This window comes from Argentina silus (assembly GCF_951799395.1).
Source record: "Argentina silus genome assembly, chromosome: 2".
NCBI lineage: Eukaryota > Metazoa > Chordata > Actinopteri > Argentiniformes > Argentinidae > Argentina > Argentina silus.
In genome coordinates, this window is record NC_139656.1 from 14483858 (window position 1) to 14510458 (window position 26601).

At 44.4% G+C, this 26601-nt stretch overlaps 1 protein-coding gene across 1 annotated transcript; it reads left to right on the forward strand.

The window, feature by feature from the left end:
* Window positions 1–845: 845 nt before the first annotated feature.
* On the forward strand, window positions 846–26145 carry lmo1 (LIM domain only 1; the record flags this gene model as incomplete). The annotated part of the gene is made up of 4 exons (XM_083689345.1): window positions 846–955; window positions 17579–17792; window positions 24067–24192; window positions 26040–26145. Exons 1-4 carry the CDS (start codon window positions 934–936, stop codon window positions 26143–26145), a joined length of 468 nt encoding a protein of 155 aa, XP_083545471.1. The 5' UTR covers window positions 846–933.
* Between the last annotated feature and the right edge of the window lie 456 nt (window positions 26146–26601).

Below are 26601 nucleotides of genomic sequence, written 5' to 3' on the forward strand. Positions count from 1 at the left end.
CTATCACGCTCGCACACACGCATGCACAGCCAGGGCAGGCAGTCGCACACACGCGCACACCACACACACCGGGACACACACGCACGCACACTTTCCCTTAGCTGTGCTTTTGTGTTTTGTCAGAATTAATGAGAAAAGTTCCCTTGCCCTAGGGGTAATTAGTGTCCTTGGAGTTAAATAAGCTAATACTTAGACACCTCTGGCACAAGCAATTATGTTTGTGTATTGAATAATTGATTCAAAGAGGGGGGAAGGGCTGCTAATCAGATCTGAGCATAATGAATTGATTTAATTAACAGGGGAATCCGAGGGTCTCTGGGAACTGCGCGCATTTATTCAGTAGCAGGAGCGAGCGCAGCACATAAATTGGGAGAGAAAGGCAGTGTGAGTATGCTTTTAGCAGTTGTCAGGTCTGGAATTGGATTTCTTGAATATAGTTACAGTTTCGGAGCAAATGAGAACGGGGAGGGAAAATTTTACAGCGAGGAGATCTCTGTCGTCTAGTCTAAGCTTTTGATCCGTGAACACAGTTACAGATTTAGTAGATTGTATTGCTTTTCATTCTTTCTTGCTTTTGTATGGAATTTACGAAGACCAACCAACATTGTTTTTACGGGTGTAAATTACAGTTACAGTTTAGTCCGGAGAGGTTGATTTCGTGTTGAACGAGAGCAAACTGAGCACGGACACAGCTCTTCACCGAGACGTTATTATCAATAGAATAACGTTCAGACCGGTGTTCATCTTTCGAAGGTTTCCGTTTCTAAAAGAGATATAAGAAGCGACCGCGCAATTTACGCTTGCAGTACATAAGGACGATTCGGTCGCTGTTTCAAAGCCATTTCAAAGAAAAGCCTTGAGCACAGCGAGTGGTGAAGTCTGCTGGAGCCGAGAACGGATCGCCCGGAGCCGGACTCCTCGTTCCTCAGGACGATGGTGTTAGACAAGGAAGAGGGTGAGTAACATCCCGACGATGGGTATAGGCTATTTCATCTGGATGTCACTGCGAGTGGAATAGGGATGTTTTTATGCTGGGTCCGTTAGGATAGGCTACCATTGTAGGGTACTCCGCATGTCCCGTCCTATTTTCGTGAACGATAGACTACGCGTCTCATACACTTTAATTTGGCATCATTATTGCTCTTTTTTCGTGGAGAAACCTAACTCTTCACTTCCAACACCTATTACAAGTTGTGAGCACGCATGCACAAAGAACAGCCTTATTGTATTGCTCCAGGATAACGTCCATACTGTTTGGAGTTGCAGCCTGTGTTTTATCAAAATCGACTTTAATGTTGAACATTAAACATAGTAGTCAAACATACCACCAACACAACGCGGGCACACATGGTTTCACGCTCCCTTTAGCTCTAAGTGCTCCTCGGATCGCTGAAGTTGCCGAGGCAGCCTTTGACATCAGCACAGGATGGGAGATGACAGCGAAGTGCTTTTAACTTGATTGCAAATTATAGATAGCACCATGCAATGGGATCGCAGTTTCCTCTCCTAAATGTAATACTTGTCTATTTTAAAGAATGTAGGCTAATGGGCGAAGTAATCCAATTAATTTTTTACCTTAAATCAAACTTGCCTCTAATGATGTCCTTGTAACTTGATATTTTCATTTTAGTGAGCAAGACCATCAAACTTGTAAAAAAAAAAAAAAACATTGTTAAACTAGACGGTTTAATCTCTGTTAGTTTGTATAAAAAGCAGGCCTGTTAGAAAAAGTACTTTTTCTTCCACTTCTGTGGGTGGTATATGCTGTTTTCTCAATAGGATACTCATAATACCATCTCGCACAACCTCTAGTGACCTTAAATAGGCTATTCATGTCATCTCTCAGAGAATATTGTCATCACACATTTGGTTTTTGCCAGAGGCTTTTTTCCCCAAGTAATGGCTTGCATTTGCGACCCATTATTTATGTTTGAAAATGGATATTTCATATCTCTTAGCAGAGCATCCTTTCACTTACCCATCTAAAAACCAATAAAGGGATTGCCGTAGAAACATAAATTGGTCTGTCTAGCTGAATCCATGTTGTGCTAATGTACCCAGATTAACTCAACTGTAAATTGTCTCCTTTGGATGTCTGTCTTGCTAAAAGTTCCCTATATGATTCATGATTCAGATTGCTTTTAACAGCTATTGGCTAAGCAATATGGTAAATGTACAAGGTGATGCAAATGGCATTAGTGGGAAAGGATGCACAGGAGCATGTAATGCAGTCAATACTACATTAACTACTGATGCCCAATTACAGAACCAGGGAGAGTGGCTTTTAGGAGCATTAGGACTTGCAGAAAAGCTGAGATCACCTGCTGCTCATTGCCTAAAAGCTTCACCCTTTGCTTGCTGGTGCCGACCAACTGCGCAGGCATTTTGGCAGTGGAGAGCGCTGCTTGGATCTCTGGCTGGGCACTCTCATACTGCAGCTACGGCTGTTAGTGCTCCATTGGCACTGAGGCATCAAGGCTTGCCTTTTCTCTGAGCCCATTCTAACCACAGTGCAAATTAGCCCATTGTGCATAAGAAGAAACAGTGTGTGTGTGTGTGTGTGTGTGTGTGTGTGTGTGTGTCTGTGTGTGTGTGTGTGTGTGTGTGTATGTGCGCGTGCGCATGCACAATCGCGCGCGCATGTTCACATGCAGGTGCATATCTGTTTGACAGTCCAGTCTAATGCTACAATGCCTGGGTATATGAACAATAATGGGATACAGTGTAAGACCATCAATTTTCAAGATATTGCACTTCGCCCTAAATCATATATTAGAAACTTATGAGGACATTTCTTTCTGCTGGGAAAAACAGCAATGCTGAGTCTGTGACAGATTGAGTCTTATTGAAACACTTTGGGCGTAACACCGATAAACTTATGAAAATGTGTAAAGTCTCTTGGAGGTCTAGAAGCCTCACAACGATCTAGGGAAATAAGCAGCTCTCCTAGAAGACAGCTAGTCCTTGTTTCCCTCTTTCCAAAACTCTTTTGAGAAAGTAGGATACAAATCAATTCCCTCTCCTACTATTTTTAAACACTCACACATTTTAAATTAATTTCCTGACCTACAATAAGGCTAGAATCCATACTGACTCACAGCTCCAATATTATAACTTGTAACTCACAAAGTCACAATACAATCACAGGGATGCAGTTCTTTACTAGCTACCTAATATGAGTTGTTTGAATGAAAACACTGAGGAGCCACTTGCTTGTATCAGTAAGCTGTGGTCCTATTGCATGAGCATCGATAGGAATGACTTTCATGTTAAACTACACATCTTCTATCCACAAACCTGTATTGACAGATTCACTTATTAAATACTGTATATCTATCTGTGACAGTACGTATATAGTGCAGTGCATTGTGAAAGGAGCACCTAATATGGAAATGACATAATAATGGCTGTCTTTGGAAATGAATGGCAACACATGCCCCAAATATTCCAGGTGAACACTTTATTTCACCCTCTAATACAAAGTTTCCAATTGACTTCTAATTCTAGTGGGAAAAAAGCAATTCAGCCATTTTCTTTCCTTCAAGGTATTAGGAACTATCAGCTGCAGCAGAAATAATTGGCTCCTCATTGTAGACATGTCTTTGGCTGATCACTCGCACCACTGGGCTCTCTAAGAACCAGGGCTGAAGAAAAATGCTCCAATCCCCAAACCTGATGATAAATTCTTGGTTACCTTTGCACTTTAATTTACGACCCCGCGAGCAGCCTGTCCAATGAAATTTGTACATTCATAAAGCATGTGATTGAAAAGCAATGTTTCAAATGAATACAGGCCCGTGATCTGTCGGCTGCTGTAATAAAACCTGGGCTTGAGGCTCCGATTTCTATTTTGAAATAATAAGAATTGCTTCATTCTTTACGGGAGTTACCATGGTAATTCTGTCTTGTAGCAATGTTATATTGATTTAGAAAGTGGACAGTAATATTTCTTTTCTGTTATTCCCTTTCTACGGGTTGATTTCTAATTTCCAGTTGGAGATTACTTTTATACATTCCTTAAGTCTTCCTCCACTTTTTTTCCCCAGGAATGTAATTTTCTCTCCCGTATTTGCTATTTTCTCAGCTTATTGGCTTGTTCTTACTCTAAATTAAACTTTCCAATTTCAAATATTGAAATTATTTATCTATTTCTTTTGCCTGAGGCTCCAAACAATATTATCACTTATTTTTACACTTGATATGTGTGTGATCACCACTGGTTATTGTGGTGCTTTATCATAGCACCTGCCTGTATTATTGTAAATATCCCTCTATCCCTCTACCTGACTTGAATTCCTCCACAGTCTATTGGTGGCATATAAGTGGACATTCACTGACATCATATTGTCATTGTAGAGCTGAACACACACTTTTATTACCAGGGGGGGACTTGTTTTGCTTGGAGCAATTACCCATACAGTGTGTAGATACATGTATTGTAATTGCAAAAAGAAAAAAAAATATTTCTTTATAAGGAGCAGTATAAAACTTAAAGCTATAATGTTGCCATCTACTCCTTGAATGACACCTCTCACTACTTGTGTCCGCTGTGCAGTGCAGTATGCATCCACTTCATACTACGTATGTTCAATAGGCAATACAGCACATCAAACAAATATCCACAACAAACATACAGAATTTAATGTCAGTCAGTAAATCAATTTCACCATTTTAAGCAGTAAGTGCCCGATTCCGTCTGATCTACTATGATCTAGCGTACGCACAGTTCTCACCAGACCCAATTTTGTCTCCCGTCCCAAACCTCCAGATCTCTATCAGGCTGGAGCGTCTCACATCAATGAGTGAAGGAGATGTATATCATTTACCATCATTTCACTGCAACTCAAAAGGAGCTGAATGGAGACTTGAGGGACAGACATGTGTAAGTAAGGCAAGTGCTACTACCCACCTGCCTTCTGGTGCAAATGGCTGCTCTCCTTAGGGTGGCAACACAAACTCAATTATGCACTCCTGAGCTGTAAGAGCATCCTTTTATTACAGCCTGAGGCCACATGCTCTATATCCGCTATGTTATAACGTCTCACAACAACCAGACCCATTCTCCCTAGACATCACAGGAAATGGACAACATCTGTGTTTCCATTGTCCTTAGAAATTCAGCTAGATAGACCCCAACTCCATTCCAACCTCAGGTTTGTATTCAGGTGTCAAAATTGTATCAAGTGGGAAGGGGGACGAGGGCTGGGGGGGGGGGGGGGGGGGGGGGGGGGGGGGGGCGGTTTGGTTCAAAACGATGTCTGTAAATACGGAATTCTCTAAGCTCCAAGGACGGCCTCCTCCATCACTCCCAACGTTACACAGAAAACCTTTTACAAGATCTTCAGACACGCAGTGACACGCTAAGATGAATCGTCATTTTAGACCACCTTTTAAACTGTCTCGAAGCAACCTTATCTTTCACCTTGAGTCCTGAGACGAATGCAGACGCGCTCTGTGTTCACACAGAGCTAATGCAGCAGTCATACATCGACAACAAATATACAACCCAATGACCTTTGAATCATACAGAGACTAATGTTATTCTGCCTGAATTCACCTGAATTCCAAAGGGATTTCGAAATCTCCCTCCCTTTTTGTAGCGTCCAATGTCAGTCAGGTGTAACTGCTCTGTTGCTTTAAGAACACCAAGTAGCCTGCTAGCAGGAGTGGTGATGGCCCATCCCTGTGGAATTGCTCTTGGTAATAGTACACATGCTCTGCTCAGAGAGGGTGTACAGCTACATATTGATGATTTTACAGTAGGTGGTTTTTAATTTACTTTCCTTTGGTCTTTTAAACCACATGTTATTCCCCTGACTTGCCTTGTTGAAGCAAGACTCACTGCCACTTTGCACTGCAAGGCTGAGTCTCCTCGTCTGCCAGGGACTGCTCTTGCACAGATATAGGTCTGTGCGCACAAGCACACACACACACATACACACACACACACACACACACACACACACACATGCACACAGACACATACACACACACCCCTCCTCTCTGCTCATGTAAAGCAGGTTGTCACACTCTGCTCCTTGTTATTAAAGTCCCTCTCACATTTATTTATTTACCTATTTACCAACTTCACCCCCTTTCTCCTCTCTCCGATGCACTCTAGAGTATTCACTTAAGGCATTATTTCCCTTTTTTGTTAAAGGCCAAAACATAAGTCGTTTTAACCATGAATCAATACATCTGCTCCACCATGACTCATGTTGGTGGGTGTGCTATCCACTTACTGTCCACTTACTTCCCAACACTAGTTTACAAAATATTTTACCAACTTTGGGAGGACACAAATCTATCTCGCTTATAACTAGGATGTAAACATATTACAACAAAGGGGTCTAATTCTGTGTCACTTTAGTCTGGTCTGGAGCTGTGGAAAGTAGACCCTCTAAAAAAGATGCTCATTAACCTTATGACAAATAATGACTTTGTAAACACTACTACATGCACATTGGATCCCAAACCTGTTTGAAAGTAAAGCTCATGATACAGTAGTGTATGCTTCCTGAACCTACTCACAAATGCCATCTTGTATTCACTGAAACAACCTTTCTTTCCTAAAAGATGTTATAGAAACAGGTTGTTAGTATACAACCTAGTGAAAAGGACAGACATAGGATTTGAAAGGTACTGTATTTAGACATACAAAAGTATCCTGTTGTTTTCTTGAATGTTTATGAGCTAGTGATCGCTGTAATGAATCATTTATGTGGAAATCGAGTACTGCAACATAATTGTACCAGTGTCTGTTTATGCATGCAAGTTTCCATCTTGAAACAAATTGATCTGCCATTATCCCTATTAACTGAAAGACCTTGTATAATCCTCCCTGAAATAGTCCCTTGATACATATTTGTTCATGTTGTTTACTTGTTGAAGACGGAAGGCAGTGGATGTTGAAGGGTGCGTGTGCGTGTGTGTATGCGTGCGTGTGTGTGTGCGTGCGTGCGTGCTCACTAGGGATGGAGACCTTTGGAGGCACTCATTAACTAAACTTTATTTCTCTCTTCCAGGTAGTTTTCCTAGGAAGCTAGTGGAGATTAGATGGTGTGTGTGTGTGTGCGTGCGTGCGTGCGTGCGTGCGTGCGTGCGTGCGTGCGTGTGTGCGTGCGTGCGTGCGTGCGTGCGTGCGTGTGTGCAGGGAAGGTATGACTGGATTATAAACAGGTAGGCTAATGCCTCTCAGCTTAGGAGTTCAATACACCATCCCAATGAGCGAGGAAATATTCTGTCAATATTTTAAGTGCTTTAATGTTTCTGGGGATTTTAGCAACTGAACTCCTCAGGCGTATTCCCCTAAAGAATTACTGTAGTACCAGGAAATGACATAACGACCAACGGTAATGACTACAAAGGCCAAAATAATTGGAAAGGGATGTACAGTTTGCTATACTCTTTGCTATTTACATTAGTGTTTGACGCCAGCATACTCTCATCTAGTTTCCAAAATAGCACAGCACTGTCTAATGAACAATAGTATTTGACAGTACAACTCATATATAGAAATACAGCAATATATCAATATTAATACATGCCAATATGATAGACTATTCAAGATTCATAAAATATATGTATGTATGCAAGTACAATACAGAATATAGTTACAGCAACCAACCCAAAGGCTATTCAAGCAAAGTAAAACTTTTACTTTGGCTGTTCGCGGTTTAGCCTACAGTACTTACTTTTTAGCAGAGGATTAGGCAGTGAGTGCCAATACGCTATGAAAGTCTATACATCACAAACTGCAGAATGTAAACAAAACTTGCATACATTTGTCAGTAACCGCTCAGATGTACTTTTGCAAGTAATCATATTGGTGACGTCTGTCTCCAAAAATTATGCATGTCTCCAGTTATGTTTACATTGTGCAGTTTGTGACGTACAGCCTTTCATAGCATATAGAGAAAAAAAACACATTTCAACGACAGTTCTTCAGACCTAAAAGGATAATATTTCGTATTTTCTATACAGGCTACTTAAAATGCTGCTTTCAAGAACTCCTAAATTAAAGCTGTTTGCTAATCTCTTTATGGAAAGCCTTTACTTGGCTTTTGTTGGCAAAAACAATGTGTCACATGAATGTATTCAGGTCAAGCATGACATAGATATAAACATCTACTGTACTTAAACTGGTTTTAGAATACAATAATCCACAATACTCAAAAGAGGGTGGCTTTGCCACTTAAAACATATTAAACTTGTGGTATGTTTGTAAATATAGTAGCCTTGTGTGCTATCTATAATGTGTAAATTGCTGAGATTCAATTGGCTGACCTTCAAGAAATCAAATCTTGAGTAACTAATTAAAGCCTTTGATAGCTCTGAAAACTGGGGGGATTGGGCATGTGGACTATTAAGGATCTGGATTTAATCAATGCTGACCATGAGTTTGCCTACACAGTCACAGTTTGATCTATTAGACGTGAGTGGCAGCTGCGATTCATGCACACTTACCATTGTGCTGAGCTTTAATTGAAATTGGTAACTGAATGTGGACCTCCCCCTCCCAGCTCCCCCCCCCATTAACATGCATGTGCACGCACACACATGAGTGTGCACACACACACACACACACACACACACACACACACACACACACACACACACACACACTCACACACACACGGGCACAACCATTCCCTCTTGCAGGCAATGTTTTTCTCCTTTCTACACTGAAATGTGACAGTTTCCCCTGGACTAGTCAAGCCAATAATGGAGTAGCCATTAAATTCATCCCAAGAAAACGTTGTGCGAGGGTATAACAAATGGCACTAAAGAATAAAGAGCACTTCTTAAAGCTGAACACATCTTAGATGTCAACTGTGCAACACTTTATTATACGTGTCTATACAGTGTATGTATAAAAGGCCACCTAGTGAAGCCAATTTCATCAATCAATATCTCATGTAGTCCTTTCCCCTTTTAACACACCACTTCAATTGGTCAAGGGTTCTGCCCAATCACATTTATTATCGATGTATATATGCACCATGTCAATGGAGACCACCCTGGCTTGGCTCTCCATAAGACCTCATATCCCGGCCCCTTTGAGCCAGCCTGCCTCTCTAACCATGCATCCCATCCCAGTGGCCTCATTATTTACTCCATAAGGAGACATTGGGATGTGGAGAGGAGAGAGAGAGAGAAAGTGCTTGGAATGACGTTGGAGGCCTGTCTCCCCCAAACAACTGCCCCCTGTGGTGAATCTGCATTATTCAACATTAAACGGCCCACATGGTGCCTCCACTCTGCGCCATGCCTGTTCTTTTTTCCCTCCATTTTCGACTCACCGAGGACCCCTGAATGGCACACCTGTCTCCTGGCATATCCTTTGAAATAATAAGTGTGCTGTAATTGCAGGGGAGTGGGGATTTCATACATCACTTTCTAACCTTGGGAGTGACACAAACTTTAGAGGGCTACATTTATGTCTCCTGAAATGCATTTTTAATGTGGGCTAAAAAGTATTTGGGCATTATTAGGTGCCGGGTGGAGGAAAAAGCAGCGGTGACAGTGCTAATGGTTACATTTTTGCCAGGAATCATGAAGTGGCAGATAAGATTGTCCCCTTTATCAGACTGTGAAAAGATCAGGTTTGAGAATAGATGGATTTATCCTCCTTATTCAAATGCTAATGCAATCTGTGAAGAAAAAAAAAACCTGAATTGAATTCACACATATGAAGATGCTTTCATCATGCAGGGTTATTGACAACCTGGCTGGATTTAGGAGTGGTGTGGAGGAGGCAGTAGGCTTAAAGGTGGCTCTAATGGACCACAGGCCCTCACCAGAACAGGCCTCAACAGCAGGTGCACAGTTGATTGGCTGGATGGTCAAACACCTCCTCTCTTCTATCTCCATCTCTCCATCAAGCCCCAGATCGCTCCCCTGATATTCCTCCTTCAGAGGTTCTCTGGGCTCTCGGTGGTAACCCTGCATAACGAGGTGTTAGGAGCGATGGGCGTCTCTCTCTCTCTCTCTCTCTCTCTCTCTCTCTCTCTCTCTCTCTCTCTCTCTCTCTCTCTCTCTCTGTGTCTCTCTGTCTTTTGTGGCACTGCTGTCGACAGCTCACCTTCCAAAGCTGTAATCTCACCATGCTAGTGAAGAAACCAAGTGTTGGAACAAGTTGTGTCCTGTAATAACTTGGAAACCCTGCCAGTTTTATGTCTCAAAATAAGCAGTAATGAATTTAATTAGGAAGCTATTACATATCTCCACGATACATTTCTTTTAATTAACCCCATGTGAATAAATTAAAAAATAATAGGGGGTTGAAAAGTGAGGAAAAAACGACCTAATGAAGTTATCCGTTAATTGGGATTGTGTCTGCGAGCCAAACCGCAGTGAGTAACGGGCAACCAGGAGCTAACAATACCTTCTGTAAGCCTCCTTGCCTGCCCCCACACAAAAAAAGGCCCAGGGCCTTTGCACTGACTTCAAGTGTAAGAAATGCACCTCTGACGTGATGGAAATGACCATGAGGCCTGGTTAGAGAAGGCAGCCCTGTTCCAGGGCCCTGCTCTGCTGAGACTCCCCACACCGCGCTTGAAGCCGAGCCAGTGTTATTGCAGCCCTAATGCGGCCGCCTCATTTGGAGCGGATCAGGAGTAATTATGGTGGGGGAAAGTGGCTGCCGACCGCGGGGGTCAGGACACTTGTAACATGTGAAAAGAGCAATTATTCCAGGAGACAAAACCTCCCTTATCCTAGGCAGTGCCAGGGTCAATGGAAGGGACGGCTGGGCTCCGTTTCACCGGGGCTTATTAGCCACGGCAAGCTGCAAAAGTTTGCGAGAGAGTGCATCTCGTTAATGAACACTCCCCCCCTCCTCATCCACAACAGCAGCTCCTGCTCTGCTCCCCACTTACCGGAGGTGTTCATTATGTCATAATCATAATCATTATGTCATCTCTCACAGACCTCAGCATTCATACACAACCGTCTGGAAACGTAGCCCATACACAGTACTGTAAACAGATCACATACAGTACAGAACCAACAAGCCTTACACACACGCGCACACACACACACACACACACACACACACACACACACACACACATCAAATATTACAGTAAATGAGGCACCATTGACTGGCCTGTGAGCAACTTTCACTTTTGATTTTCTTCTCTTTTGCAATATGAGAGGAGAATGTGAATCACACAGAGAATCAGAGCAGTCTTGATTATGCTTATCATTTTGAAGGCACTCATTTATCTGCTTTCAGCTGGCATATATTCCATCTGATATTATTACCAGATGTCTTATGTTTTGTCTTGGCATTAGAGGAGAGCCAGTGTCTACAGGCTCAATTACAGTAATGATGTGAGGTGATTGAAAGGGGCTGATTCATGCAGACAATGGCAGGACATCTGCCTGAGATCCTTATTAACCTCTGCGCCGCCTTGGCCCACCTCGGTCTTGGGACACATTCTTTCTGGGATTGCCATGGCCACAGCATTTACAGTGAGAGAGTAACACAATAGCAAGGGTTTATACAGCTTCAGTCACTTCCAAACTGTGCATTCACAGATACTGTAATTCACTTGCAGTGCTGTAGTAATGCCACTACTGCTTTAGAAGCTCCAATGGAGCCATCTCACTATAGTACTATAGAGTATAATAAATGTCTGTTTTTCAGTTTTTAACAATCTAGAATCTCTCGAAATGTTAGAGTAACATACCCAATACACTTGATGATAATTACAGTTTACAGATGTTCATGATTCATTTTCTCATGTAGCTTTGATCTGTTGGAGAGGGTTTCCGTACATACACACTCCATGCTTTTACACAGGATTCAGTTCGTAGATCCACACAGTACTTGATGAATGTGTGCCTGTTTGATGTCTTCAGCAGGAGTGAATCAGTGAGTCAGGAGATGATGATGACGAAGTTTCGTTTGTAATGTAGCATGTCATTTCTTCGGCGCGTCTCTGTCATGGTGGTGGGTTACCAGTCTCTTATTTACTGCAGTTGAGAGTAGTAATTACACTGGCCCCAGAGACGAGGTCCACTCAGCCCTTGCTCAATCCCCCTCCCCCGCACCCCACCCTCTCTGCCTCTCTGCTTGACATCCCACATCATGAAGACCATGGAAAGACTGGTGCTAGCACACATGAGGCCCCTGGTGAAGACATCCTTGGACCCCCTGCAGTTTGCCTACCAGGCAGACATTGGTGTGGATGATGCCATCATCTACCTGCTACACAGAGCTCACTCCCATTTAGATAAGGCTGGCAGCACTGTGAGGGTCAGGTTCTTTGACTTCTCCAGTGCATTTAACACCATACAGCCCTTATTACTTGCGGATAAGCTGCTGAGGATGCAGGTGGACTCCCACATTGTTTCCTGGATTACGAACTACCTGACCAACAGGCCACAGTTTGTATGGCTGGGTGTTGGACTGGGTGGTGAGCAGCACTGGCACCCCCCAGGGGACAGTCCTGGCTCCCTACCTCTTCACCCTCTATACCTCGGACTTGAGGCACAACACAGATACTTGCCATCTGCAGAAGTTCTCGGATGATTCTGCTATTGTGGGATGTGTCAGTGGAGGCCAGGAGATCAAGTACAGAGGACTGGTGGACAGTTTTGTTGAGAGGTGTGAGCAGAACCACCTGCTACTCAACATCAGCAAGACAAAGGAGATGGTGGTGGACTTTAGGAGGACAAGGGACCCCCTGTCTCCTGTTTCCATCCAGGGAGAAGACGTGGAGGTGGCCCAGAGCTACACGTACCTGGGGGTGCACCTGGACAATAAACTGGACTGAACTGGTAACACAGATGTCCTGAGTCGGCTTAATTTCCTGAGGAGGCTCAGGTCCTTTCGCATGTGCAGGAATCTGCTGAACATGTTCTACCAGTCAGTGGTGGCCAGCGCAGTGCTGTACGTGGTGGTATGCTGGGGGGGCAGCATCAAGTAGGGTGACACCAAGAGGCTGAACAAGCTTATTAGGAAAGCTGGTTCTGTCCTCCGTGTCACCCTGGACACTGTGGAGGAGGTGGCCAATAGGAGGATGAGGACCAAACTCCTGGCCATCATGGACAATCCCTCCCATCCCCTACATGACACTGTGGCAGAGTAGAGACGTTTTTTTAGCAACAGATTATCACAACCACGTTGCACTAAGGAGCGCTATAGGAGATCTTTTCTGCCTGCCGCAATAAGACTGTACAACTCCTCCTCCGGCTGGCTCGATTGGGGTGATCAGAGTCAGACTGTGGGATGTTAAATCACACTGGACTGTTCTTACTGTATATAATGTTTCAGATGTCTATTTTATTTTATTATTCTATTGTCACTTTATTTTGTTGTTGTTTGTGATGTGAGCTGCTGTAACGCCTTAATTTCCCCTTGGGGATCAATAAAGTACCTATCTATATCTATCTATCTATCTATCTATCTATCTATCTTCCCCTCCTCCTCCCCTCCCCCAGGGGCAAGACGGCTGAGTGATGCTCATCAACCTCATTTCCCTTCTCTGGAACCCGAGGAGCCTGCGTCACATCAAGGTGTCAATCCACCTAATTGATCAGATGTATTTCATTCCAGAGAGTGAGTAGGTGAGCCCATGCCTGTAAGTGTTGTACTGAACCCAGCATGTTTTCTATTCTGCTCTGCACTCATTTGAGAGATTAACGTGCAACAACACGTATGGTATAAAGAGGTAAAAGGGGATCGGAGGACAAATCACCCCCCTCTTTCTCTCTCTCCATCTATCCTTGCCTAATCATCCCCTCTTTCTGTCTCTCCATCTCTCCTTGTCTAATCTGGGGAAATGGAGGCCTTGCCATGCAGATGTGATAATTGCATTTCAACGCTTTCAAACGTTTCCTCGAGTGCTCCAAACGGCTTATTTTTCTTTAAAACCTTAAATACATCAAAAGGGTTAGCCACATTGATTTGATTTCTCGATAGCTGTAAAAACGGAACTTGAAATGGGCTTACATTGAAATCGGATGCTATCTCTATAATGGAAAGTACATGGTCTGACAGTCTCAATGAAAAAAAAAAGTAACTGTACATATTCTTAAGAGATAAGGTCTTTAAAAAGAAGAGGGGTGGAAAAAGAGTTGACAGCCCTTTATACCAAGTATTAATGGTAAATTAAATTATTTTCCAGGGGAGGATATTTGGCAAGGCGAATGCTCCCTCTTTTAAAGGGAAAAATGTATCCCCTCTGTTAGAGTATGAATCATGGACTAGCGAGGTATGCTTTTTGTGACACAGAATGACACTGGAAGGTCAGTGGCACTTGTATCTGTTAAATGGATTGGATTAAGTGGAGGCTGCCTCTTTGGCTGTCGTTTCCTTTCATAATGTAACTTTTTGTTCTCTGAGGCGTTGGGGCAGGGAGGGAGGCGTTGCTCTACTCAGGGATTTCACGTGGTACAAAGTGTGGTGACAGGTGCACTCCTCTGCAAAAAAGAAACCTCCATCTCCTGGCATTAAGGGAACTGACCTGACATTTATTTACAATATACAATCATTTATTCTTCTGTCACTACTCTTTGTTTAGGAAGTGCTAGGTATTACTAGAGACTTCTTAAAGGCAATTTTCCCAAAGGCTGTTTTAGTAGAGGACATCAAGTGAGACGGTACAGAGACAGGAGGATCAGTTCAGTAAGCATCCCAGTCTCCTCGTATGTGTCTGTGTGTGTGTGTGTGTGTGTGTGTGTGTGTGTGTTTGACTGTTCCTCTATTCAGGCAGCTCTCTCAAGCCTGTAGAGGGAGCAGGCATGGAGGAGGGTCAAACTCTTCAGTTTCATATTAGGATTAGGGAGTAGACTGGACCACTGTTGCCACCTTGATGGTGCTGAGGATGTCCCCTAACATGAGGAAAGCTCATAGGAGACTGGAACAGGGGATGTGTTGTATTGGACTACAGTCATTCCAAAGAAAGGGTTATGCTCCCTCTTTTGCACTATTGATGTAAAACACATAGATGCTATGTAAAAGTGTGAGAAGATGGTACGTTGTGTGTGGTGGGTGGTGGTCTAAACCAATTACGAGTGGTTCTCAGGAGGTGGGGGGGAACGACCTTTGTGTATAATTAGTTCTCTTATTTAAAGCAAAGATTTTGAGTAGAATAACTAATTAGCTGTCATAAAAGGCAAATTAAAGATTTTTGTGTGATCCCTGAGGGAATTGAGGGAACCCGATTCCCTAGCTATGCGCATGCACACACACACACACACACACACACACACACACACACACACACACACACACACACACACACACACACAGCACTCTCTCCTCATTAAGACTGTTTTTAGTTCTGTGGAAGGCTGACAGGCGAGCACTGTTGGCATACCTGCAGAGAGCTCCTCTAACAAGCCATGAAATGCAGGTAGAAGAGACCGCCCTTAGCTAGTGTGGCTTCAATTTGAAGCTTTTTAGCTTCATTTACACTGAACATTGGTATTTATAGCGTTTTTTGTGATCCTAATGCGGCAGCTTCAAGGGGCCCGTTTTGGGGAGGGAGGAGGTGAGGGAGCTGGGGGGTAGGCAGAATACTAATTGATGGCTCCCATCACCAGTGCTGGACCAATTAGCCTCCCCTTTCCACTTTTGATAAAGAAATAGGACGTCTGAATACAAGCAGAGCCCTTATTCACATACAAAACCAAAGCCATGAATTTAACTAACAAGCTCTCTCCTTCCCTTTCCACTGTGTTAAAAGGGGAAATGCTAATTATATTAGAGTATTATAGTATTACTGATGTGTGGATGGTCTCAAAAATTGCAGAACAAATCTGGATTCAATAAGACGTGTGTGTGTGTGTGTGTGTGTGTGTGTGTGTGTGTGTGTGTGTGTGTGTGTGTGTGTGTGTGTGTGTGTGTGTGTGTGTGAGAGAGAGAGAGAGAGACAGAGAGACAGGAAAATGTGCTTTGATATTCAGAAGAACGAAGTCATTTGTGAGAAAGTGCTATGAGGTTTTTGTGAGAAAAGGGACATGCAGAGAGGAGCAGGAGAGAGGTACTGAGTGATGCACTGCCTTGCTACCAGCAGAGGGTCTGTTGATCATGGAAACCAACACAATAGTTACAGTCCAACTACTGGGCCCTGCTTTAGTACAGGCTCTATGGTTCTGCAGGTGTGATGATGACTCAGTAAGTACAGTAAGTGCTTGGCCCAGCTACACAAAGCCACTGGCATCCAGGCTCAAACCCATACAACTACATACAACAGAGCTGTACTCTCCTGTCAAGGCTATTATCTCACCCTGTCTCTCTCAACCATGTGTAGATCAATAATACATAAACACAAAGAATATGACAACGAGGATACCAGAGGATAGAAGTAGACAAAAAAGGAAAAACATTGATAAACAAGCTATTTGGATCCTACACAGAAAGGGTTTTTGAAATTTCAGCACAAAAAAGCAGCATATCATGGCCTTAATCATAGGCTTTTGTGATTTTATAGGCACACAAATACAAAGCGATGGCCGAACTCCCTGTGACGCTGGCCAGCCAGCGTCCGGTTTTTGAGAGAAATGTGTTTTGAAAGCAGAGTGGCGAGCAGGCAGCCGCCGTGTGTTCTATTAGACGGATCAATAGCTCAGTGTGAGAGAGAGTGTCTTAAGAGCTGTTGTCCTGTGCTTTCAGCTGTGGCAGACCTGTTAGTGCTACAGAGGGGAGCCGCGCCCGCCACTGCCTCTCTGTACCAGCAGTGGCCTGAGGGGGGCTTTTAGTCCAAACACAAATGTCAACCACACATAGACTATTAGTGTTTAGTGCAGTTATTAAATGGACTTTATTTGTCCTTTAGGAGGCTAAAAGGCGCACTTAAAGGGGACCTGCGTGACAGCGGGGCAATTTGCGGGTTTGGTTACTCAGGCTCGCTCGTTGCAGACACATGAGTACAGATAAGTGTAAAAGGAGGAAAGGCTGTGTGTGTGTGTGTGTGTGTGTGTGTGTGTGTGTGTGTGTGTGTGTGTGTGTGCGTGCGCGTGCACGTGCGTGCATGTTTGCATGCGCGTGTGTGTGTGGGGGGGGGTGTCTGTTTGTGTGTCTGTGTGAGAGTGTGCGCTGAGAGGCACTTAGACCATAACATATCTCACTGGGGTCTGGTAGCAGCGTTCTTGTGGTCAGAGGCGTTTTAAAAGGTTAATGTTAATCTATACCAAACAAAGCCCATGAGGAGCTTTTACAGCTGTGTGGACAGTTGAGTGAAATGAGCTCTGATGAAATGCTAGGTGACTAACATAATATACAGCACACTGTAAATACCACGGTAAGCAAAACAAAATGGTTGTCTATGTTTAGAAAAAAAAAACAGCTTATCCTAATTGCATTGTACAATACTGTGGTAAGAGTAAGTGAAGTGAGCGTAGTGTGTAGTCCAATGTGACCCGTGTGCCTATCAGCACGGAAGAGTGTTCCCGTTAATGCATATGAAGCAGGAGGCAGTGCACTGTGGCCCTCCGCGAAGCTCCGCCGCCTCCAGAAGCTGTGGCGGCAGCGGCAGCCCTTATCAAAAAGAGAACATGAAAAGTCACTCGTGTTCCTGGGCAGTAAATCACGGCGGGGCCGTTTGTCTCCTTATCGCTACAGGTGTGCCGATGCTCTCCGTCCAGCCCAAAGGGAAACAGAAGGGGTGCGCTGGCTGCAATCGCAAGATTAAAGACCGCTACCTGCTCAAGGCCCTGGACAAATACTGGCACGAGGACTGTCTGAAATGTGCCTGCTGTGACTGTCGTCTGGGGGAGGTGGGCTCCACCCTCTACACGAAAGCCAACCTCATCCTCTGTCGCAGGGATTACCTGAGGTAAGAGACACCACGCTCTCCCCCGACACACACACGCACACACACATACACACACACACACACACACACACACACACACACACACACACACACACACACACACACACACACACACACACACACACACACACAGAACAAAACAGAAAGGACATGCCCCACCCTGGGCTGTGTGACATTAAAAAGTACTCTCTCACACAACTAGTACTGGCAGGATAAATGTCTATGAAACCTGCTCTTTCCAGCTCTCCTCCATGCCTCTCTATCTATGTATACGTCGTCCTGTATGTGCACCAGTGGATTGTTATTTTTCTTCAGCTTTTCAAAGAGCTTTTTTCTCCCAGGCTGTTTTGGTAGATCAAGCGCCTGTTTGTTCCTCATTACAGGATATCGATACTGACGAGATGTGTGTCAATTAAGCCCGAATCCCATTATCTTCATGTGCTGACTCTCCTCAGGCGCTCAGCCTAAGCCTTGGGAAGACAGAGCGGAAAGTATCCACTTCCATGTCATCATGTTTGTTGTTTGTTTTGATTTCTTTTTTTTGCTTGTTTACATGAACACAGCACTCTACCCTGGTGGTACAGGGTTTCAGTTACATTAGAGAGATGGTAGGTTGTGGGAACACTCCAGGCAGGCTAGTGTCGACCTCAGTGTCTGTGGCTCAATGTTGATCCCCCTCTACCTCCCCTGCCATCTGCTCGCTAAATTAAACATGATCATTTCCTGGGCGTTAAGTCATATTCCCTGGGGCCTCCCAATCAGATCCTACCATCTATCTCAGGGACAGTCCCCCGGGGGCCAGCCTAGAGACCCTATTGCCCCTGGCCCCTCCCTGACTCTCCCCTGGTTCCTCCATGCCCTCTCACTGCCTCTCCTCTGGCCCCTCCCTGTCTCTCCCTTGGCCTCTCCCTGCCTCCCTCCAGGTCTCTCCCTTGGCCTCTCCCTGCCTACCTTGTCTCTCCCTTGGCCTCTCCCTGCCTCCCTCCAGGTCTCTCCCTTGGCCTCTCCCTGCCTACCTTGTCTCTCCCTTGGCCTCTCCCTGCTTCCCTCCAGGCCTCTCCCTTGGCCTCTCCCGGCCTCACTTGCCTCTCTCCTGGCCTCTCCCTGCCTCTCTCCTGGCCTCTGACTCTTCCCCACCCCACCCTCTCCCTGCCTCATCCCTGCCTCTCCCCTGGCCTCTCTATGCCTCCCCTCCCTTCTTCCCCCCCCCTCTCCCTCTACCAGCAGGCTACGTCCCACCCGAGAGGGGGTTTAGGGGCTGGGCCAGGCGTTGAGAGGAGCCATTACCATCCATCAGCTCCCACCCAGAGTTAATGCTGTTAAGATGCAGTGAGAGAGGTTCACTAAGACGGCTGCTGCCCCCGGAAGGGGCAGATGGTGCAGATGAGGTAATAATAAACGGAGCAAATGACGAGAGAAGGCAAAAATTATGAAACCCAGAGTGGCACTTTTGACATGGTTAAATATGATCCCCTGAAAGGGCTGGCTTCCCTCAGATTGATTTCCCCTCCCATTATAAAGGCGATGGCCTTATCATGGACATCAGCGCTCTGATTAAAATGTGTTGCTATGGTGGAGGCCATAAGCCGCCTGCTGCTCTGAACAGCATCGTAGAGAGCAAACTCACAGCAAGTACTGGACAGGTGAGGGAGGAGGGAGAGACAGGGGGGATAGAGGAGAGGAAAGTGAGGGGAGGGGCGGGCTAGAGCAAGATGGAGAGAGAGGGACAAGTACAGTAGGAAAGAGAGAGAGAGAGAGAGAGAGAGAGAGAGAGAGAGAGAGAGAGAGAGAGAGAGAGAGAGAGAGAGAGAGAGAGAGAGAGATGGGCTTTCTGTGTTTCTGCCTGAGCCCTGATGGCCTAATGAAATCCAGAACACTCGTCTGCTCTTCAGCCTGAGACAAATGCATGCCACTTAATGGCTGGAGATGCTTGAGATGAATTCTATTATGCAACAAATTAAAAATGTTCCCTCTCGCTGGGAAAAGAGGCAGTTTTAGAGCCCTGTGTTTTTAAAGTGTGTGATGCACCCTCTCTTTGCCCCCCCGCCCCCCCCCCCCCCCAACCCACACGGTGAGGCAAACACTCCACTCTGTAATGGAGCTGAATCCTGGTTCAGAATCCTGTACAGAGCAGCTAGCGTTTCATTAAAAACATGGCAGGTGGATCAGACACACACTTCCTGTAATATTTCCCTGGGTTTGGAGCTCTGCCATACACACATTCATTATGATAGGGAGATCCGTCTGGGTTCGTCCTTCAGGAGCACCCGGAACATCTTGAACGACCCTCCTCCTCTCCCAAACTCCCCCCTCCTCCCCCATTAGCCCCCTCAGCTCTCCCCCTCCACTATCCTGCCTGGCCCGACAGCCTCACCTCTCGCAAGGTTTCTGAATCCACTTGACATTCAGTTCTCTCCCCAGTGGAGAAGGCTGCGCCTCCATTAGCAGTTTTGCCACACTCTTTCATTACCACTGAGAACAATAGATTAATTAGACGTTTCATTCTTGTCTTGGGCTCAGGATCTGGCGACCTCACCACAAAAGGTTGACAAGCCAGTCATGCTTTTGATCGCCTTGGACCCCAAGCCTGACATTTTCTAACTATTGAATTATATTAGGCGGAAGATATCAGTCATCAACTTTTCAAAGCGGAAGGCTTTTAATTGAAATTTAAAAGCACTGTTTCCCAAGCTAATGGACATTATAACATATCCAGTAACAACAGAAAAAGTAGCAGGAATAAAAACAGATGTGTTGCTGACATTTTCTCTTTGGAAATAATCATGTGTTTCACCCCCCGCCTCCTCCCCGGGATTAAACTGTTAAATAAAACAGTTGTTGTTCGCTTTCCTTACACAGTCAAACACAGCCCAATTTTCTGGCAGCATTTTTGAATCCATACAGGAGGAAGCTTTGCAACTGTTGAGGAAGGTCACAACACACTGTGAATGCATTAATAGCTCTCCTTTCTATGAAATCTGACAAACAAAACAGGGGAAAGAGTTGAGAGATCTGGTAGAAGACATGAAGAGCTAAAGCTAAAGCGCTATGTGAGGGAAGCAGTAAAGACATGCAGGCAGGTGATGTAGGCGTGTGGAGAGTTTGAAGTTCGCTAAGCAGCAGGTTCAAACAGCTAAAGAAGGCACACCTGTCTCTAAAGATCCTCACTAATCACACAATAACAGAGGGTGTAGAACAATGGAAGAGGGCCTTTTTAACTGTGTAATGCTTAATTCTGTTCCAAACAACCCACATCTTTTGGAGAAAATGACTTCCTGTATAAACAATGTTTTTCTCTCTCTTGAAGTAATATCTGCTTCTACAGTATGAGGCATTGAGTGTTTTTTTTAGGGTTAGCATGTCCATATGGCATGCTTCATTTCTCTCCATTCATTGAATGTAATATTTATTTCGATTGAAAATCAAGGTCAGCAATTTAGATAAACAGTACAAAAAGAGCACAGGTAAGACAGAGGATAAGAAACCTGAAAGTCCTTCAACAAACTCACTGGAAAGTCACACTAAATGGCCCCACCATTGTAATGGCTGATTTAACTTTATCTCACATTATACAGCTTCAAAATCCAAGCCATTGTGTCTCACAGTTTGTGGGTGACCTTCCAAATGAGTATTTGTAACCCTCTAATCCACTTAAATTAACCACTGAAGCCTCTATTTTAAGCTAGGCCCTTTCGGTGCTTCAAACCCTGCCACAAAACTGATGACTTCTTAACAAATCATGAGTGGCTGCAGTATCTAGTGAAAAGCAATGTGGTGTGCCCTCAGTTTCCCAGAAATCCTGCATTCACACTCTATTTTAACTGACAAACTGGAAAATCGTATTCATGTTAGAATAATTTGTTTAACCACTTCTGAGGATAATATTGATTATTTTTAATCCAAATGGGCCAGGGACATTGAACTGCATGAGCCACCGCACTCTTACAATATCAGCTATGTGTCATTACAATATATGGGCATTCAGCAGAAAACGGTCTACGATTTTGTAATTAAAAGAGAAAGAGGTTTTTCTAAATAGCACTGTGTGGTATGAAGAACCACTATTAACTTTGATTGTAAATTATATCATAAGTGCATCAAGTTGTGTGATGAGACATAGTAGGTAAACTAATGGATTCACACGTAGCCAGCTGTCTACTAGCAGTATGCCACTGGGCCCTCTATATTACCCTAGCTAGCTAGCTGGAGACTGCATGCTCATTACCCTGTCCGCTCCTGTGTTGTCTGTCAGGAAAGACATCAGTAAAAATGAGCCTTTGGTATTCCCCTTACTTCTCCTCTCATTATCACATAGTACAGTAGCCTGTCCTCTGATGACATTGTGTGTCTATGATGAGGTGTCTGTGTGTCTCTATTATGCAGGGCATTCTCAGTCATTCTGGAAGGCCAGTCCTCTCTCCCCAGTGCTATACTACTGTATGCATGCTGGTCTGTGTAAACATTGCTCTGCTGTGACCTCACCCTATAGGGTATCTATAGGTCTATAGGTCTCTCTCTGCATTGTAGTCAGCACTGTGTCTTGCTCCATTACTCACAGTGCACTTCCAGTCCCAGCATTAGCCACAGAGCCCATGACCCACACCACAGAGTAACACATAAACAATGCCTAAATGGTGGCTTTACAACCCTAACATGTCCCCTTGGGACCTGGGCTGCTTTAGCATGACACTGCATACAGAAGCTATTGTAGCATAATCATGTGACAGACGTAGCAGCTGTGGTAGCACACACACACACACACACACACACACACACACACACACACACACACACACACACACAAACAGAATGGGACTCAGTGTTGGAGATTGCACTGTATAGAGATGAGTCCAGCATGGTTTAGCTGGCACTAGATGATACAGATGCTGCTTTGTTTTAGATAGTTTTGGGATAAGAGAAGATTAAATGAATCAATACAGCATGGACTATTCTGTCCTTGTTTGAAAAAGAGAAGAAAGAAATAATGTAGATTACAATAAAGTGAACAATCATTTTAATAAGTGGATCTGTGTGGAGCAGCAACTGGCCAGGGTGGTGTGGAATGCTCATGTGCCAGAGGTCTATATAAACACTTTTTACTGGAACAGTAACCAGTTCTAACAATGCCACTGTTTAACATCCTGTGTATCTCTTTCTCTCCATCTCTCTCTCCCTCTTTCTTTCTCCCACTATAAGACAGCACTCCTCTGGGGCAGTGTGCCCTAATTAGAAGCAGGGTCTGCTGGATAGATGTTTTCTGTGACAAGGGGAGAGCAACCGAGAGAGACTAATATGGAGGAGCTGGATAGCAACTTTGTGACTCTTTTTCTTCTCTCTGTCTGAGCCCACAACTTGGGAAAGTGTTTAACATACTGTCGGAGTGGCAATCTGCTATGGCCTGATCCCCTCTTGCAAAGCCGTGTGGAGCTATCCTTTTTCTGTCGAATATAAGTCTATCTGTGATTCAAAATCTCCAAATTAAACATAGGGGCAGGCGCTCGGAAAATGAAAATGTAAATCTGACTGGGTGGCGAATGCGCTGAGTTCGCTTTGCTTTGAGGAGAGAAGAGAGATCTACACCAGGACCACTCTTGCTCTATTTGTGACCTTGATGGTTTGGGTTCTATTTAATAACCTTAAACAAACTGCATCTACATTGAGTTGTGTGTCTCTTCTGTGCTCTGGCGAACATCTAGTTACCTCTTCAAGGTTGTGTTTCCCCGTCTTTCTCTCAGGCACTGAATGAGACAGAGAGAGACAGAAAAAGAGAGTGTGTGTGAGAGAGAGAAGGGGGGATAGAAGCAATATCATTGCAACAGGAATCTTTTGAACTTTTGACTACATTATAGAATTTAGCCTCTTGTGTAAAATCCAGCTGGCTTTGGTTGGAGCAAGTCTCATTAGGTACTTTGGTTTTAAAAGGAGAAAACTTTCAACAGTTGAATTGGTTGCCTCAGACCTGTTTTCATAGCTTTCGCAATGTGCTAGGAGAAACTCTTTGAAGAAGGGGATTAAAACCATGTGATCATTTTAATTAGATCATTAGTAAAGAATTAACATCTAGGTTTGTAACCCTCATTAACAAAAAATACCAAGTGTGTGCCAAGATAGATGTGTATTACATGAGATGTTTTTCCCGATTTTTCTATGTTTTTCCTCCTTTTTTAGCTTTCTCTGTCGTTCATTCTGTCTTTACTTTTTGTTAGCTCTTCTGTTGCATCAAGGCTAAGGAAGGTACGTTAATCTCTGTCTATGTTCCCTCTGTCTCTTTCAGGCTCTTCGGTACAACAGGGAACTGCGCTGCCTGCAGTAAACTGATCCCAGCCTTTGAAATGGTGATGAGAGCCAGAGATAATGTTTACCATTTGGACTGTTTTGCCTGTCAGCTTTGTAACCAGAGGTAAGCAGAGAGGGAGGGAGAGAGAGAGTGAGAGAAAGAGAGAGTGAGAGAGAGAATGAGAGAGAGAGAATGAGAGAGAGAGAGAGAGAGAGAGAGAGATCACAACTATGCTGCAAGATTGCCTTTTTCAAATGCTGTTCTGAAATGGCCATTAGCTCAAACAGTAGCCATTGATAAAGCTCCCTGCCTAATGCTCAAGGTGCAACTGTGCTGTACTGGCATCAGAGTTTCAGCACAGACAAGTCTATGTAAATCCAGATTTTGTCTGCCTTCCCGTTTTTGAAAGCACACTCAATTTGTTGCATTGCATTAGCAATGCTCTGTTAATTATTTTCCATTCTGACCCCACCAGTTAGTTTGTTCTTGTTTGTGTTTGTGACTAGAACTGGGATTATAAGATTGAGGGGAACAAAATTATCTCATGTATCAGAAGTGATACAGCTACCAGACCAGTGCCAAGGCTGATCAAACCTAGAATGCTTTATTTGAGAGAGAGGTTGACTCGAAGCCACAGCAACAGAAATCCTAGAGGCCACTCCACAGACATCGGCCTCTCTGTAGAATTAAGCACTTGACAAAGGAAGCTTTTTTGAGGGATCATCATTTTAAGTATGCTCACTAACACTGTCACAAGTGCTAAGCTAGAGCCTCACACATACTGTAGTGTTGTAGGCCTTAGTACTGACCACCACTGCCATACAGTGGATATTTTTACTAGACTACCGTTTTAGTAACACTAAGCATGAATTCAATGGATTCAGTCATAGCAAAACAAAAAAAAGAACTTCTCTTCTTATATTATCAAATTGAGTCCAGGAGTGTTGACTAGACACCTTATCTGCCCAGACGAACCAAAGCAAATATACCTGATTCCCAACAACCCCTGACTTACAGTATTTACATGCACAATATATTCTAATATTCCCATAACGTTACCCCAATGCTCAGACAACCTTCATCCTGCTGTACTACACAGGGGCGTTTTGACCCTCTCCATACATAAAACATAAGGACATTAACCTTCCACTGGGTTGATTCAGTAACCATGGTGAGCACCTGGCGTATGGGAATGCTGGCTGCAGCCATGCCATTCTCTCCCCAGGGGTTGGTACATGGGGCCAGGTTTTACTGGCACAGCGGTGTCACAGCCGTGCCCTCTCCGCCAGCCTGGCACATTAGTGTGGCCCAGCCTGATAGGCAGCTGTGCCATCGGCGCTCCTCTTATCTTCACACACATTCAGCCTTGTCTGTGTCACACACAAACACTGCCGTCTAAAAGGACATCAGTAGGGCTGTCTGCTATGTGTTTTTCCCTCAATTTACTAGGAATTTAGAGGAAAAACATTCTTACGCGTTGGCACCAAACTGGCGTATGGAAATCTCACCCTGTGGCAGGGTTTCCTTGGAAACTGGTGTGGCTCTGGTTTTGAATGCCAGGCCTTGGTGGGAGGGGGTTGTGTGTGTGTGTGTGGGGGGGAGGGGGGGCAGTGGGGTATGCTTTCATTGGGCGCCAGTCCTCTTGTCAGCATTGCTTTGAAATGATAGGTTTTTTTTTAAGCCACACCTTCATGGCGACCATCAGAAAGGGGCTTTGAATCACACACTAGAAACAATGGCATTAGCGCTGGTCGCTAGCAACGCAGCTAAACGTGCACAATCAAAGCCCAGAGAGCAGCAATGGCAACCTTTAACTGCTGATCTCAATCGCCAGCCACGCTCTCCCAGAGCAACACTACCATTATCAGCCAGTCAACACTAATAACAAATACCTCTGTCATGCTGTCAGGTGTCATCTCCTTTGTCTTGTTTATTAATGCTTTTGCCTTTGTGTTGTTCTTCCCTGGCAGGTTTTGCGTGGGGGACAAGTTTTTCCTAAAGAACAACATGATTCTGTGTCAGATGGACTATGAGGAGGGCCAGCTGAATGGCAGCTTTGAGACGCAGGTTCAATAGCCGTGCCCGGTGACGGTGATGGCAGCTAGCAACCCGCGGCCCACACACACACACACACACACACACGCACGCACGCATGCACGCACACACACATACACATACACACACACATACACACACACACACATACACACACACACACATACACACACACACACACACACACACACACACACCATGGATGTTCTGTTGCTGCTGCACTTGGAAAGGAAGAGAGAGAAGAGCGTCTGTCTGCTTGCCTGCAATACTTTTTAAAAACCCCTTTATCGGTCCCTAAGGACTCTATTGTAAATGTACTACTTTTTGCCCCCTCCCCACCCCAACACTGAGCAGTTACAAGTTTTGATGTACAGTTGTGCCTGCTTAGCTGAGCACTGTATTGCTTGTATGTTTTTGTGATGTTTGTTTTGGTTTTTTCTTTTTTCTTTTTTTTCTTTCCCCTTTCGGGAAACGGTT